The 17,918-nt window shown below is 33.6% G+C and overlaps 2 protein-coding genes across 2 annotated transcripts; both read left to right on the top strand.

The window, feature by feature from the left end:
* Positions 1 to 257: 257 nt before the first annotated feature.
* LOC130441705 (zinc finger protein 16-like) lies at positions 258 to 6,206 on the top strand. Its single transcript, XM_056775487.1, has 4 exons — positions 258 to 427; positions 1,554 to 2,183; positions 3,843 to 4,124; positions 5,999 to 6,206. The coding sequence occupies exons 1-4, from the start codon at positions 258 to 260 to the stop codon at positions 6,204 to 6,206; spliced, it is 1,290 nt and encodes a 429-aa protein (XP_056631465.1).
* A 6,074-nt stretch (positions 6,207 to 12,280) lies between these two features.
* LOC130441704 (zinc finger protein 615-like) lies at positions 12,281 to 16,950 on the top strand. Its single transcript, XM_056775486.1, has 3 exons — positions 12,281 to 12,291; positions 12,606 to 13,517; positions 15,978 to 16,950. The coding sequence occupies exons 1-3, from the start codon at positions 12,281 to 12,283 to the stop codon at positions 16,948 to 16,950; spliced, it is 1,896 nt and encodes a 631-aa protein (XP_056631464.1).
* Positions 16,951 to 17,918: the final 968 nt, after the last annotated feature.

Below are 17,918 nucleotides of genomic sequence, written 5' to 3'. Positions count from 1 at the left end.
GATTTGGAAAATTCAAGAAAAGTTGTACGAAATGAGATCAAAAAGTTTTTAGAAATGTTAGAGAAGACTTTATCCCTGTTTATAAACTAACTAATAATATTTAGATGTTTAATTGAATTATTACTATTACAAAGAATGGAAAGGCTTCAGTACGTCCTGTACTTAAGCGTACTATAACCTTTTACTCTGCGACCATAGCAAAAAATTTAGAAGTATATGGTGGTATCAAAGCGCTGACCATTGCTCCGCGTATAATCATGATACTCAAGCCTGAATCATGTGCTAGGATAAAATCCGAGCTCAGTATTTTTTGGACCTTCGACGTTCTTTCTCTCTTAACTAGTGGGTTACAAAAGTGCGATGGTCCGAGCTTCAAGATGACCAGCGAGGTTCAAGGGTTGTATACTATGGTCACCCAGACGGAACGGTTTGTCTTTCCTATGAACTTTTTCACCTTTCTGTAGTTTTTTTTCTCTCCCACAGCTTAGGATGTTTTATCACCAGTGAGTAAGGCGTCTTTGCAGGTCTTGGTCCTGACAATTTATTCAGGTCATTGGAAATTTTATTGCAGCAAAAATGCGCAGCAGCTTAAAACATGTAAATAAAGTTTTTTGATCTTTTATGCTTTATTTTAAAACAAATTATGCATAAGATATCCACGGTTTTAAACTAACTGAAAAATAAAAATTTATTGTTTGTAATCTTCTCAGTTAGGAAAACGAACCAACAATCTATTCATTTTAAAACGAGGCTTTTCGCATTTTCGAATTTTCTATACAGGCCGAAATATAGACAGTGATACGTTTTCAAATCTGTTCAAAAATAATCTTTTTCTTCATTTATTCTTCATTATTATTGTGATGTAAGCATTTCAGATCAATTTCTCTTTCATTTATTATTGTTATTACTTAAGCCTCTAGATTACTAAAACATCGCATGATTTGCTAAATTAATCGGACTGTATAAAACAGTGAGGATTTATGTGAGATCATAGAAAGCTAATATCCTCACTATGAGATTTCTGTTGATGACAGTGATTGAATTATTACATTAATGACTAAAATTTAATAGAGAGCGATTCTAAATAAGAAGAAACTCCACAAGATTAGTAGATATGATCCACATACACCGTATTAGGTTGAAACAGTTCAGGCTTCTCGATGATTCGTTTAATTCAAAACTTCTTGCAGCTTTATCTGAAGGGATCTGGATATATTGGAAAATGAAGAACTACCTAGCAATGAAGAGAAGATACACCGATACGTATCATTTAGATGCTTGACAGCCAGTAAAATTCTCTGTCGAAGACGTTTAAAAGCTTGTTTATCGATACGATGAGAGTCCCATTGTATTTGCTTACTATCTAACTAGATTTGTAATCTTTCTTTCTTATGTAGACAATTATACTTTTGTATAAGATACTTATAAATAGTTCTCATAGTATAATAAAATATTTTAAGCTAATAAGTGTGTAACCAGAAGAAAAATTTACTATTTTAAATATTCGTTTACTTGATTTTCAGCATCAAAATATTAAATAAATTATTTTGTAGGAAAATTAAAAGTCCAGTAAAAAAAACTGATGATCCATCAGTAAATAGATTGGAGAAACCACCAAATGAAATTACAAAAAAAGGTATTGGACACGTGAGGGGTGATAATGTTGTAGAAGAAGAAAAGCCGGAAGTAATTGAAGAGAAAGTACGTAAAAAACGTGAGCACAAACCTAAAAAACCGTCACTAAGAGAAGTACAAAGATTATTACAAAAAGACAGCAATCCTAACATAATAAATTTGGACGAACTACCTAATCCTTTAAAATGTTCAGTGTGTAACGAGTCTTTTCAAACTAATCGAGAATACGCTTATCATTCAGTAAAACACAATAACGATAATCAGTATACATGTCATTTTTGTGATTACAAAACTGATCAAAAGAAACAAATCAAAGCGCACATGTTGCAACACAGTGTTTTTAAATGTAAAATATGCGAGAAAATTTTCAAAAAACGACATTCGGCGTATAAACATGGCGAAAGACATATGGAAAATAACAAAGTACAATGCGAAATATGCGGTAAAAGTTTGCAAAGCCAGTCGTTGAAGACTCATATGAAGATTGTACATACTGATGAAATGAACAACCAGACGCATTTCTGTCCAATATGCAATAAAGCTTATAGGTAATGTAAAAATTCTAATACAAACTAAGCTGTATGTAGAGTGTTTTTGCGAGTCTCGTTGGGCTATTTTTTTTTAAAATAGGGTGGTTTCACGTGGGATATGATATGTTTTTGGAATGGCCCTGACATAGGAAAAATTTTCCTCTTCGCGGCTGGGTTTGTACGATTTTAGTTTCATTCCTTGTGGAACTGTATATGCGCTCGTCCACTATCTCGTGTAGATTCATTTTGACAGTGAGAATAAAAACAAAATGGCTCGACCAACAGCTTCTCGAGAGTATAGTAGGTGTTTTCATGTCAGAACGCATCCAGTTGCGACTATATTAATCACTATCGTCGGCTGAAAAGCTCTTCGTAAAACGTCGCTAGCAGCCTTAGTGCCCATAGGCAATTTTCCTCTTGGGTCTAAAGAAATGGGTCATCTAGTATTAATTCAGTAGGTGAAATGGCTTGAAGGTCATTTAGACAGAGTTCAGATTGTATTGCTGAGGCCGAATCGACACTTATATTGGTAGTACCGTTTCTAAGACTAGAGCCTTTAAGTTGATAGTTTTGTAGGGTGCAGTAGGCGTTTGCTTTATATTCTGTAATGAGTTGGATGAAGTTTATGTGAGTACTTCTGAGTACCTCTGTCCAGAACAGTGTTCATATCGGACGTCCAATTGAGAATATGTGTAAATCCTAAGTAAATGGCTTCTCTGCGGGTCTCAAGACGTTTACCCCAAAGCATTAGTCGGAAATTACATGGTAGAGGTAATATGCTCAATTTAATAATTAAATCAGGAGATTTTGGGATCAGAAGTTGAGATAGCGTACGTCTGTGGCGGAAACAATAGTTATCGTAGTATCATACGCATTATAGGACTTGTCAATGAGGTGAATGGTTTAGATAAGCGATAACCGTTTTAACACTTATGAAACGATCAATAAGATGAATATATCAATTTTATTATTGAATGTGGCGGCCTAGTCGAAAGCTTTCTGGACATAGATGATTATGGGGGCAGCGTTGATTGCATAAGTTACGATAGTGTGAAGATGATTCTGTCCTTGATAAATCATTTAAAAATTTATAAGGCCACAAGGTTCACACTTAGTAGGGTCTTTGGGACTGAGAACCGTGTTGGAAGTTTTCCATAATCGGGGAATGTATAAGAATAAGAGACAGACGTTGAATAGGTCGCTTACGCTGGAAAAAACCGCCATATGCAGGATTTTTAATGCATGTTCAGAGGCTCCGTCCCGTTTCTGCGCATAGTTTCTTCATGTACATGAAGTGGATGCTTACATACAGATTAATGATTCTGCTTTATATTTCTAATTTGGGACAAAAAAGTATTTTTGTCCCAAAACTCAAGATGCGACTCTACATGTTTTTTAAGCCTGCATAACTTTTGTGAAAACGCCAGATCGTGTCCATAATTTGAGCTATCTGTGAGGTATTTGAGGTTAAATACTATCTTGGGGTCTGATCAGAAATATGGTGAAAGACTGAAAAACGTCACTATTATGTCTTTTACCCTGTAATTATCTACATAGTATTTTCCTTTAGTCTGAATTTCATTCCGAATAGTATCAACTACCTTTCATAAAAGGGTGCTAAGTCAGAATCTCTATTATCCATCAAAAATCTTTCTATGATGATTAAATTATTTTCAGGTACTCGTCAAGCGTGAGGAAACATATTTCAGCTAACCACAGAGAGCTTGGTATAGACGTGTCTGTAGTGTGCGACATTTGCGGCAAAAGAATATCAAGTAAAAGCAAACTGATGAAACACCTGAGTATCCATACTGGAGATAAACCGCATTCTTGTACTGTTTGTTATAAAAAGTTTAGAGCTATAGACACTCTACGGTCTCATATGGTGGTGCATACAGGAGAGAAACCTTATAAGTGTTCGTATTGTGGTAAAGGTTTTGGACAAAACGCTCCGTATCGGTATCATATCAAAACACATACCGGTGAAAAAAACTATTCTTGTACTATTTGTGGAAAAGGTTTCATTTCTAAGGCTAATTGGAGACTACATATCAAAACTTGCGATATACTTGCTACCGGGAAAGTGAAATTTTGAGTTACTTGTTTATAAATTCACTCTTAAATTTATTGTAAGTAACATTAAATGTCTTAAGTTAAGTAAAGTTTGCGAAAAGTTCCTATGTGAATATATTAAAAATTTTCTTTTGAGATCAAAAAAAAATAAGATGAAAAAGTTTGTCCTAAGGATGAGTAAATTATTTTGGATATTGTATTTGCGATTGTTCTGCTTTAAAGCTACAAAACATTGCAAAATTTGATAAAATGGGTATAAACAACATTAAAATTTATTGGATAAATATAAACCACTGTATCTCTCGATCTTTCTAATTCAATTGCACTGGAATGGTGTCAATTTTTTTAGCTGCAGAACTTGCGTTATCATAATTTGTTTTGATATATTGAAAGTACTTTTTGGTAATTTCAATAAAAAACACAACGTTGTCTTGTTAGTGCTAATTAATATTGTGCTAAATCGGCAATGCCTCTAGTGACTTAGAATTAGGGAAGTTGAAACCCTACGACCTTGATATTAGACGTGAATAAAAACATCCATATCTGTGTAATAGTCTCAAATAATCATCCTCAAAAAAAGCCACTGGCTGCCTCTCAACCTATCTGGAATTACTGAAGGAATATATTGATCCTGTTCGGGTTTCATCGAAAATAATAATAACTACTTAGAAGTTGTTTACTTTCGGTTTATGAAGATGACAACTCACCTCAGATAATGTAATTGTTTGTGTTAGTGTGGTGATTTTTTTTCTTTCCATTAAAAAAAAACTTCTTGGTAAACGGTCCTTGGCTCGTATCGGGCGCTATACCGACTAAAACCCCTTCATTAGCCTCAAGTGAGTTACAACGGTCGGGTTTTATTTCGAGGTATAGATTTGTTCCTCAATACCTCAGTTACGTCTTTCCGTTTTAGTGAGTTTTCTAGTTTTCTTCTCCATGCTCCGTTGTTCAAAATTCTCAGATCTGCTATTACTATTTTTTGTCTATTCATTTTTTTCCTTACTTAATCTGCGAACTTCTCTTTTAATTTATCCCTATTTTGAGAGCATTTTTTTCTCTTCTACTAGGTAGTCTTTCGTTGAAGATGTTCGATAGGTCTTCATGACTGCCAGTGTTTTTTAGATTCTAATCAGTATATTCATATGATTTTGTTTTCTCTGTGCCGGTACAGTACTAAATAATATTCTTCTTGTGGATTCCTTCTTGTCTTATTTACCTTTAGCTATTTAACGAATGTGGTACTGAATATACATATAACAAAATAAATCTTCTAATATTTAATTACTTCTTGGCTGGTGACAAGTGTGTTTTCTTTATCTTTCTTCTGATTGTCTGGCTGTGATTAAGACAATTTCGGTTGTCATTGCAGCTAATTGTAGCTTTTTCCAGTGCGTCTAATCTGTGATGTCCTTTACGACTCTATTGGTTGTTTCAATTTTATGGGCATCTTTGTCTAGTCCACTGTAGAAGGGTCTGCGTATTCAATGAGTGTTGTGCTATAGGGCATCGGTGGTCTTATAAGCTCATTTAAATATATACATACCTATATATACCTAACCACAGGGGTAGTGCAGTGATAATAGTGAATACAAAAATAAGTATATGATGGAATAATAATTAACTTGAATGTGTTAAATGTTAAATGTATTACTTTTTGCTCCAGTTCCATTACGCAATCTAATAATTTTGGAATTTTGGCAACCAAAATGCCAATTGTAACAGCCAATTGATACAAAATGTCTCTCGAATTGATTATTTAGGTACCAAAAACTACTTTGGCAAAAAATCATTACCAACGTTCCAACTTCGAACCATGAACCTCCAACAACCAACAAACTTCAAGATAATCCAAAGACTGATAATAATACTAAAATAGAATTGGATAAACAATTATTTGCAGAATATATACCGAATACAACTGAATTTCAAGAACCGACAACTTGCGCTGTATGTCTTGAATATTTCTAAACTAACTTGAGTTTGGTCTCCATTCGTCATCGCAGCACGAAAAAAAAGTTGTACCACTGCACTTTATGTAATTTTGAAACAATAAAAGAAAATTGGATACATAACTAAACACAATAACTACGTTTGTAAAAAATGTAACGTACCGCTTAAGTTAAAACAATTAGCTTTTAACACATTAAACTCCATAGATAGAGTAGCTGTAGATGTTTCAACATCTTCTTCCCCCTTTGCGGGAAGAAGATGTTGAAACATCTCGTGAAACAACATCAATTGGCAGAACATCAAGGCAAATCACCTGGTTCAGTTAAATGTTCAGTTTGTTCCAGAGAAAAGATACTCTTGTGCACAATGTCCACACTGGTATCAAACCGTTCGTTTGTAATATTTACGGTAAAACTGACTCATACAAAAGTGGTTTAGAATATCATTTGAAAACTCAAGCTGGTATCCGTGAGTACAGTTGTCCTGTTTGTTACAAATTATTCACTTCCAAAAGTAACATGAGAATTCATATAAAAATATGTGGTGCGGAAAATAAATAATATTTTTTGTATAATTTTCATTGTTTCATTTTCGTTGGTTTTTATGAAAACAGTTCTGGATATAAATTATCACCGTTTCCAGAACTTATTACCATAAATGAAAGGTTTTATATTTTTAATAAATTGTACTTGTTTTCGGAAAATATTACATGGATGCTTCATATTGTAACCAATCTCGTTCTACTCCTAAAACGTCAAAAATTTATGAAGTTTACTTATCTATCATTTTTGATAATGAAAATACGTTAGATTTTGATAGAATAGTGCAACTCAACAAAAATGAAATCGTAAGTATTATTTTTTTGCTTAACATTGTTCAAAACTGAATTTTTTTTATATAAATATCCCTTAGAATAAAAAAATACTACTATTCCAAAAATTTCTTAATAAATCAATTATATATTGTAAAAAAATCTATTCATAACAAAACTGCTTAGAATTGGGTAAAATAACTGTAGATCTGTGACAGATTAAACGATGCATTAGTAAATTGAAAAAATAGAATTTTTATTATTATATTAAATTTAATTTTTAAAATCATATAAATATACATTTTTAAATATTCTCATCTACAAATACGTCAAATAATTATTAAATTCACTTCATAGTAAAATTAATTTTAAACTTATGATATATAGAATGTCGGATAGAACCGACACAGCATTGTAGCGGATAAGGAAGCCCAAAATATGACGATTCAATTTTATAAGAAGTTGCATCTTTGAAAAGTTATAGGACCCCAAAGAAGAGCACAAAATTTCGAAAAACAGTTAATTTCTTTGCGACTCTCTAACTTAAAATACCAAATTTAGTATACTGTACGAGATTATTAAGGGCATTAAGTAATGGTAATAAAAAGGCAATTGATTCATTTTGGGAGGTTAATTAGAGGTGACCTAAATTTAAAATTTCATCTCAAGTTTTTTAACTGTCAATTGATTTGGAAAAACATTAATTTTCATACCATGAATAATATTATTCTAAATTTTTTTCTTATAATTTTTCATAAAACATGTTTTCAGCTATGTTGATAAAAAAGTTACAAAAAATTAAAAATTGGCTATGAATCAATTATGGCAATTTACAATTCACTTCTTCTACTAATTAAATTATTTTTTTTATGAGTGGAACATTCTCATTTTTCGAACAAGTGAATATGTTATTGGTATTAGGTTTTCGTGAAGGAAACTGTAGAAGAAGCGTGGGAGGAAATTTCCTGGTCATGACAGGGAAATGTTGAAAGCAGAGCTCGATAAACACAAAGAAGTGTACTAGTTTTTCTCTTTTTTTTTTGGCAATATATTGAAGATCTAAAACTTCTTAGGGATGCAACTTGGTACAGAGATAAATTTCCCGCAATCGTCATATTTTGCACTCCCTATACGCCTCTGCACTGTCAAATTTATGAGGTTTGATATCCAGCCTCAAAAGTATTTTCACGTGGAAATTATAATGCTTATTTTGATAAATTATTGTAACTGAATTGAGCTTGCGTAGTAAAAATTCGTTTTGAGTAGTTGTGTTAAATTTAACATGTTTTCAAGTACCTCAACATTGTGGCGCGGAATTGCGGATTCACTCACAAACAAACAATGAAGTAAAAGTAACATTGTAGAGATAGAAAATCAGTTCACTGAAAGGTTTTTGAAATATTTTCTCCGTTTTAAAATAGAAATTTCTCTTCCATACGCGCAGGGAAAAATGACCTTCATTGGTTCTGTCATTATTCCCGTCCTTCCTCATTCCAGGTACGAATATTTTGGATCAGCATTAGCCTCTCTGGTAATTATTATGAAGTCCACTGAATACACTGTTTACTCTAACACCACCCCACCCCTCATAATGATATTGTGTCCTTATCTCCATTGTCTTGTTCAAAATTCTCCACCAAATGGGTCAGGTCCTACTTCAGCAAATCTGTCTGCTATTTGATTCCTCTCTACTGCAGGGTGTTACGAACCCATTGGAAAGTATCTATATTCTTTTTGTATAGATCATGATTTTTTCTAAACATTCCTAAACCATCTTATGACTTGAAAGCTCCAATGGCTCTTTGCTATGTAACTTCAACTTTGAAGGATTCCTTTAAGGTAGACATTCATATGAATATTTCCATATCGATTGACTGATTAGACGTTCCTCAAATATTTTTTTGCTTAGTTTCTTATGTCATTTTAACTGAATTAAAGGAAATTACTGAAAAAGTATTGGGATACATTTTAAGTAGTAGATAAAATATAGTTAAAGTAGGAAATTGACGTATATGCGTTTCGGGAAAACTTTTCTTTAAACTGCTAATGAACCACTAATGCTGGAATGAACAAATTATCAATAAATCCATTATATGTCTTGAACATGACGATTATTTACAGCTGTAGTAACGTAAATGGCATTATAATGATGAAACTACAATGCGACGAATGTCCTTCGACCTTTAGCAACAATCGCAAATTCATTCGCCACAAATTGCAACACGAACGACAACGAGAATTGATAAAGTGCATAATGTGCGATATTCCCGTACAAAGAAAAGACTATCAATACCACAGAATATTTTTTCACGCTGTCGAAAAGTATAAAATGAAATGCTCCGTCTGCGATAAATATTATTCCAGAGTACTACACTTGAGAAAACATTACGCTGAAAACCACGAAGAGTTTGGAATAAAGAAAACTGTGATTTGTGAATTGTGCGGCTACGGTACTTACAATAACGCTGGATTACTGAATCACAAGAGGATAAGGCATAACGAACAAAAATTATTCTTATGCTCGGCGTGTCCAAAACTATTTCGAACAAAAACGTTGCTAGATTATCACATGCCTGTACATACCGGAGAAACTCCATTTCACTGTAATATTTGCGGTAAGAAGTACAAGCATAGATCAGGTGCGTTTTTTATAATATTTTTCATTAGCATAAAAGAGTTTCAAGTATAATACTCCTCAATAATCTCAGCAAATACGTTGTGGAGTTCCGTAAACTGATTGTACTGAATCAAATAATGTTATGTTGTAATCATCGTTTATTTAGATTAATTTTTTAAACTTTAAATTAATAACAGCAAAAATATGTCTATTGCTGTTGAATCTAGTAAACGAGTAGACCAAGGAAGATCTAGATTTTTGCAAATTAGACGCCAAAAACTTCACGCATTAGTTCAATAATTAGATAGCACGCATTTTGTTGCAACCACAAATTCGCCTTTAGCCGCGAAAAGTTTTCAATCAATTTTTTATAAGAAGCTCAGGATATCCTCATTCCTGTAAAAATATAGACCAATTGTAGAAGTGGATAATCAAAGAAAACAGATGATCTTCGTCAACATGGCGGTCGTAAACTGATGAGCAATTGATGTTATCGCTTCAACACCTGTAAGCTTTAATTAGTTTTTGTGGTAATGATAGTCGTTTTGTATTGATTTTTTTTTGTAATATCGTGAGTACTCTATAAATACTTATTAGATCTACTTTAGTGAAACTGAGTATTCCTTCATTTTAGCCTAGAATTCTAATACGAACATGTCTCAGTGGCTATTTCAATTACTGATTTTCCAATGACTCCAGAAATATTCTGATCCAATAAATGCTGCTTTTTTGGCCACTCCATAATGTAGTGCCTCTGTATCAATATTATAGTGACTTTTTTACAATACCCAATTTATTTACAGTGTATATTCCCATACTAGGCTAGAATGAGGACTGAAATTGTATGATTATTTTGGCCTTCTTAGTTAAACTTATTGGAGAAGATATACTTCGTCTTAGCACCACTAGCGCTGTTAAAACTATGACTTGTGATTCGTACTATATCCTATAATATATGTTTAGATTCACACTCTATTAAAACAAGCAGAAGTTTCTGGATCCGAAAAGCAAATTGAACATGTATTAAATACAATACTGCGAATCGCCACTGTCAACGATCGAAACCAAACTAAATATTTCATAAAATGCAAATAATGGGGAAACTTCTTTTAAATACTCACCCAGCTTTTTTTATCTGATTGCACGTGTTTTTTGGCGGAACTACTAAGAACATCTAATTAGTAAAATTACTATTTTCGTGGTTCGAATGAGTATTATAAGCGCTTCTTCAAAAGTCGTCTTGGTTTATATATGGTTTATATAATATAATGATGAGAAGCATTTGACCAGGGGATAAAAATTCGGCCAAATTAATTAACTGATCTACAGTTTCACAGAGGTACCTTCAAATTCACTGGTAAATTCGACCAAAAAGTGTCACATGAGTCAGGTAAGTATCCGAAAACCAAAAAGGGACAATCGTTCTTACTAAATCGGTTTACCCTAATTTTTAATACAGAATTAGTTCAGGTTTTTCTTTCTTTCATTATTTAAACAGCCGAATTTACCACACTTGCTGTCTGGCCGAATTTACTACCGTCCTATTTGACTATGTCTATGTCAAATTCTATAGTTGAGCATAAGTTTGCTCTTGTTGTGCCAAATACCTGACAATTTCTTTTCATTTTTTTTCAGATTGTTTTATTCCAAACAAGTTCATAGAATTGTGGTATTGATATTATTTTTGGAATATTCATTTCAGGACTATTTTATCATGGAAAAATCCATAAAGAAGAATATCTAGAATGTCCGCATTGCTACAGACGATTTATAGCCAAACATAATCTAGAATCTCATAAGAAAGTATGCAAGTTCGTGTTTTAAAATTAATTTTTAATTGAGAATTATCACTATAAAGAAGTGGAATTATGTATATTAATGTTTGCAAATAAAAATTGTCCATTTGAGTTTTATTTAATTGATACGATAAATAAATAGGAATACAGAATTATCAACACAACGCTCAAAAATTCATAAGGATGCAATTGTAGATCTAGGGGAGAAACTACACACATCCCTCTGATGTGTTTATGTTGTTTGCATCATTTAGAGCAGCGATTCCCAAAGTGGTCCTGGTGAACGCATAGAAAACCCTGAAAGGCTAGACAGGGTCTTCACAAGCCCATGTAAACCCACAGAGATCTAGGAGGTAGGCTATACACATTCCTGCAACGTGCTGGAGTTGTTGCATCATCAGGGGAGTTATTCCCAGATTGGTCCAGGTGAACTCCCAGAGGTCCTTGGAAAGCTCGAAAGGGCTCTTCACAAATTTCTATTGTTAGATCAGTGGTTCTTATAGTATTCCAGGTGAGCCCCCAGTAATCTATGGGGGAGATTACACACATCTTTCTGACGTGTAGGTGTTGGATTCCTAAAGTAGTACAGGTGAACTCTTAGAGATCTAAAGGAAAGATTACATACATCCCTCCAACGTATTGGTGTTGTTGTATAATTTAGACCAGTAATTCCTAAAGTGGTCCAGGTGAACTTCCAAGAAATTTAGGAGAGAGACTATACACATTTCCCAAACAAGTAGTGTATTATTTATAACAGTAATTCCAATAGTGGTGCAGGGAAACCCCCGGAGGTATATGGAAGGCTCGACGGAGTCTACACAAATTTCCATCGTTGTAGCTTCACTTTTGTTGACTATTTTTTGGGAAGATGGTTGAAACGTACTAGCATTTTAAGTACCTCTAATTTAGAGAGTAAACTGCCCTCCTCTTTCTTAGGACATCCTACGACTCGGTTTGCTTAGTAATATTCTTTTTGCTGGTAAAAATCCTTTGATAATCTGATCATCAGCAATTCCGCCATTACAAACTTCCACAACCTTCCCATACCGGTTATGTCTCGTTTGGTTATTCGATTATATTTTGTGCAGCTCTTTTAAGACATATTACAGCGAGTAAGTATCTTTTTGGATTAAATTTAACAGAAAGTTTATAAAGAGTTAATTCAAACTTTATTGAAATACTCTATTTTTCAGATCATCGAAAACTAAACGTAAAACATCCCAGCGAACACAAGATCCAGACTTTATTTTTCAAGAAACTAATAAAAACAAAGAACATAAGCAAAAGCGACAAAAAAATCCCGAGAAAGAATATAATTTAGATCAAATTGTGAATCTCAACGAAATCACACAACCACTAATATGTAAAATATGCTCAAAAGCTTTCCTGACGCACGTGGAATACGGTTATCATTCCAGAATTCATAACGAAGACGGTCTATATTCTTGTCATCTGTGCGAATATTCTATAGACACCAAACACGCTTTTAAAAAACACGTAAAAACTCACGACGTATTTAAATGTGAAAAATGTGATAAAATATTGAAAACTAAATTTTCCGCCGATAAGCATGTTAAATCTCATCAAACTCCTACGACTGTACAATGCGAACTGTGCGGGAAACATCTCAAGAAACAATGTTTATATTTACACAAAAGATCTCTACATTCCGATAACAAAACTTTAGCGAAATGTCCTATTTGTGGTAAGGAGTACCAGAATTCTGGGAGTTTGCGTCAACATTATTCAGCATTCCATAAAGAAATGGGTATCGACATGTCGGTGGTTTGCGATATTTGCGGTATGCGTTTATCTTGCAAAGCTACTTTAGCTCAGCATTTAAGAACTCATACTGGGGATAAACCATTCGCCTGTCAATCTTGTCCGAGGAAGTTTATTTCTAAAGATATTTTGGTGGCACATCTGAGAGTTCATACTGGAGAAAAACCGTATATATGTAAATATTGCGGGAAGAGATTTGCTCATGGAGCTCCCTATAGGTATCACGTGAAAACTCATACTGGAGAAAAAGATCACCACTGTCCGATTTGTAATAAAGGATTCATTTTGAAGGCTCCTATGAGAAATCACATGAAAAATTGCCGGTCTAATATTAAATAGAACTTTCAAGATCATTTTTACATTTTTATTTGATTATTAAATTTTTAAAATATGTTCGAGTTTCTTTTAAAACAATTAACTCCAACTTGTTTTATGCCTGTAGTAATATGTCAATCTAAGTATACAAGATACGATAGATAAACTGTAGAGAAGGAGCTGGAGGAAATTGATAATTTAAGGGTAACTATTATCCAATATGTATATTTAATTCGTAATATCCACTAGAGCGCCTCTTAAGTAAATAACTGGAGCAAGAAGCTGGACTGGACATTTCTGGACCTCTCCATCACTCTACGAACACCACCCACTATTTTTCAGGTAGAGTTGCTAGCAATAAACAAAGGTGTTTAAAAGTGTTTGGCTAAAAACCTCTCTAAAAAGCACATATCCATTCCAGCAGAGAGGGAAGCCGACTTAAAGATCCTGAAAGCTCTTTACTGCACATGCAAACTAGTATGGGAGTGTAAATAAACTCTAGAAGCACTAGCTAACAAAAAGAAAGTAACCCTGATGTTGCCTTCAGGCCATCAGTTAACACCAGGAAATGAGAAAGTAGACAGCCTTGTCAAAAAAGGTGCAACGACTACATACCTTTGACCAGAACCCTACTGTGGTCTTACGAGATGCCACATCAATAACGAACTGAACGAATGGCTAGATAATCAAATGGAGTCTTATTGGAAAAACACTCCAGGCCTAAGTCAATCCAAAAGATACATAAGTATATCAGCTAAGAAGTCTAAAGAACTTCTCCTGATAACCAGAAATAACATAAAACTGATGGTAACTCTTCTGGCAGATCACTGCTCCATCAAATACTATCTTCAGAAGATAGGCAAGCAAGCCCTGGACACAGCAGAGCATTTACTCTGCGAATGTCCTGCCCATTTTACTAAAAAGCTCAAGTACCTTAAAGTAGTACTAACACCTAGAGAAGTGGGTCGCAAGAATCTCAAAAAAATAGCCTTGTTTGGGAGGAGTTTATGTATTTTGTAGAGTCTTGTACAAAATATCTCTAGGTATAGGTGCAGAGTGACTGTATGGCCAAAACAACTCCCCAAAGCATCTATTTGAAAAGGCAACAAATCTTCTGTCAACAGGCATTAATTATTTGCCTCCTCCAAATTTCAACATACTACTTGTTAAGTCGGTGTTGATAGTCATTGATAAACTATCACGTTGAGATTTGAAGTATTCATAAAGCTGAACCAAGATTTAGCTTGATAAATACCAATGCTTTATCAATTGGTACTAAAGATAGCAAACTTTCTGGAACATCCTACTTAAGACTTTTTGGAAACCATAGGCATCTCACATGGTTCAGCGATTTCGTTTGAATTAATAAGTTTCCCCTAAGATTTGTACAAACGTATAACTTCGTATTAATCGCAACGTGGAATAGTTATTGCGCAATTTCAATATCTTGGTCAAAACGTGGATCTTCCACAATATACTAGTGATCAAACAGCAGTCAAAACAGTGAATCTGAGTCTAAAAAGGTGGATTTGAAGTCATGGCGAATGCTACACAGCCTTTAATAAATATTATACCAACTTATGGGGTGTATAAAATGAAAATTTGGATAAAAATACTGCATTTGGAAAATGAATAACATTTTTCTGTACCAGAACAATGCATACATACGACCCATGAATTCATCTATCATCTACTCTGTTATTATTATTGTCTAACTCGTTGCAATCATATCATAAACAAATACACATTTTCAATACCTTCAGAAATAACAAATTGGAGAAACGTTGGACAAAGTATATAGGCAAAAAAGAACGCGGATTTTTTACCCATCCCCGCTTCTCATATATATTATTTTATTGTTCGAATGAAACTATAAAAACCATCTTTCCTTTTCAAATGTGAAGTATATTCCATGACCCATAACAATGATTCCCCCATTCGCAAAATGTATCTTAGTTGACGACAGCTTCTTGGTATTCGTGCTAATTGGTTTGGGTTATATTTAGAAATCTTTGGTCTTAATATTTTTTACCAATTGTTGTTAATTTGTGCTTTTTTTTTTGGAAAAACCCCAGTTTTTGGGAGGTTCAGACATGATATTCCTCCTTCAAATTCGATTGCAGCAAGGTAAATGCTTCTGTGTGAAATAATCTGGTTTTGAGAAGTGCTTAGGAACCTGTCCAATCAAATTATAAATATTCAACATTTTAATGCAACATAAAAAAGAAGTTTTTGAGACAATGTCAAAAAAATAAACAATTATTTGTTAACAAAGTTATTTTAATATTATATTATTATAAACTATTGCGACATACGTTAGGCTTAAGTCTAAAAGCAATTTTTAGGTGCGGAAAACCTCGTTTAAATTAGATTTTTTGACTTATTCGTCTGGATTGATTGAACGTTTCATAATCTATGTTGTTTTTATGTTTCATGTTAATAAATATATGACGTCTATATTTTTTTAGATCTAAAAAATTGCGCAAACGACAACAGAAAATCAAGAACGATATCGCGTCTCTATTCGAGGATAATTGGGATACATTCGTTAAAGACGAACCTGACTTAGATTTCGAAGAATCTAAACCTCCCGTAAAGAAACGCGGAAGACGAAAATCACCGGAATTAGTATTGGAAAAATTTATAAACTTGAACGAAGTAACGAAACCGCTTATCTGTACACATTGTTCCAAAGCGTTTTTAACTCATATCGAATTTGGTCTTCATTCGACAGTACATAATGAAGACGGTTTCTACTCGTGTCATATGTGTGATTATCGAAAAGATAATAAAAAATCCTTCAAAATCCACGTGAAGAGTCATGATCTTTATAAATGTGAAAAATGTAGCAGAATTTTAAAAAGTAGACTTTGCGCTTATAAACATTCGCAATCACATACCGTGCAAAATCCCGTACAATGTGAAATATGCGGTAAATATTTGAAGAAACAATGTCTATCTATACACAAGAAGATACTGCACAGTAACGAAAGATCCAACTTCATAACCAAATGTCCCATATGTGACAAGGAATATCAAAATCCCAGTAGCTTGAGACAACATTATTCCGCTTTTCATAAAGAATTGGGTATCGACGTTTCCGTCGTTTGCGATATTTGCGGAATGAGATTGTCTTGTAAAGGTAAACTCCCACAACATTTACGCACTCACACAGGCGACAAACCTTTCAGTTGCGATATTTGCCCTAAGAAATTTATCGCTAAAGATATCCTTGCGGCGCATATGAGAGTTCACACGGGAGAAAAGCCATACGAGTGTAAATTTTGCGGCAAAAAATTCGCGCACAGTGCTCCTTATAGATATCACATCAAAACTCACACAGGCGAAAAAAAACATACGTGTCCTTTGTGTAATAAAGGATTTATTTCAAAAGCTAACATGAAAATTCATCTGAAGAGCTGCACCACTCAGATAAGATGAAAAAAGAAGAAAATTCGAATTTAGTTCATTTGGAATGTGCATAAATTCACCATGAGGAAATTGAGTTTGATATATTAGTGACTAAATATTCTAAAATGTTTCAGAAGTTCGATTTCAAAAAAGGCGATCAATTTGAACATAAAACGTGTTTCAGAGCTCGATAGGACTTATTTGGAAGATCGCTACTCAACCTGCAATCTTGATTCAGTTTCTCAAACATACCTTTCGTCAAATTGTACGACCTTGAACGACCATTCAAGATCAATCCAAATTTTGATTTCAATAAATCTATTCTATAGAATATTATCTCGTGGATTTGCTTCCTGTTCTTATAAGGGTATAGACCAGGATCCCCCAAATTCTGTGACCAATGACGAATCGAAACTCTCGTTTGGTGATATTCGTTTTAAGACGCACATTTCTTTATTTTGTTAATATTATTAAATCAACAACCTTTCTTTATTGACAACTTAACTATCTCAATAGATATTAAAATCATAATAAACAAAAAAATTGCAACTTCTGCATGAACGTTATCTAAAACATGAAGTAAACTTTGGTGGCACCTAGAACCGGACAGATTTCACTGCAAACCTTTGTTGCTTATATTCGAAAGACCGATTTGTTGAAATGATACTGTATTTAGTTTATAATTTGTTTATTGATATATATTTCTAACGATCCGAACGAAACTGGTTACATATTTTCGTCTTCAGGACTACCCCTTATATATTACAAAAATTAAATTTTGTACACCTCTAGCATCTGACACCGATCACATATATAGGTGTCGAACATTCAGGAATGTCAGCACAAGCTTCATTTATAATAATTGGAGCATTGTATCCAGTCCTCGTCGTTAACACATTACAGACCGTAGCTGTTGACAGACATCTTGTTTTAGCATTGAGTTTCTATAATGACTCGATAACAGACTTCTTCAATTTTAACATTTATACACTCGCTAA

Source organism: Diorhabda sublineata, chromosome 3 (genome assembly GCF_026230105.1).
Source record: "Diorhabda sublineata isolate icDioSubl1.1 chromosome 3, icDioSubl1.1, whole genome shotgun sequence".
Taxonomy (NCBI): Eukaryota; Metazoa; Arthropoda; class Insecta; order Coleoptera; family Chrysomelidae; genus Diorhabda; species Diorhabda sublineata.
The sequence above is the reverse complement of the archived record's forward strand: the minus strand, read 5'-3'. Positions and strand labels throughout refer to the sequence as shown.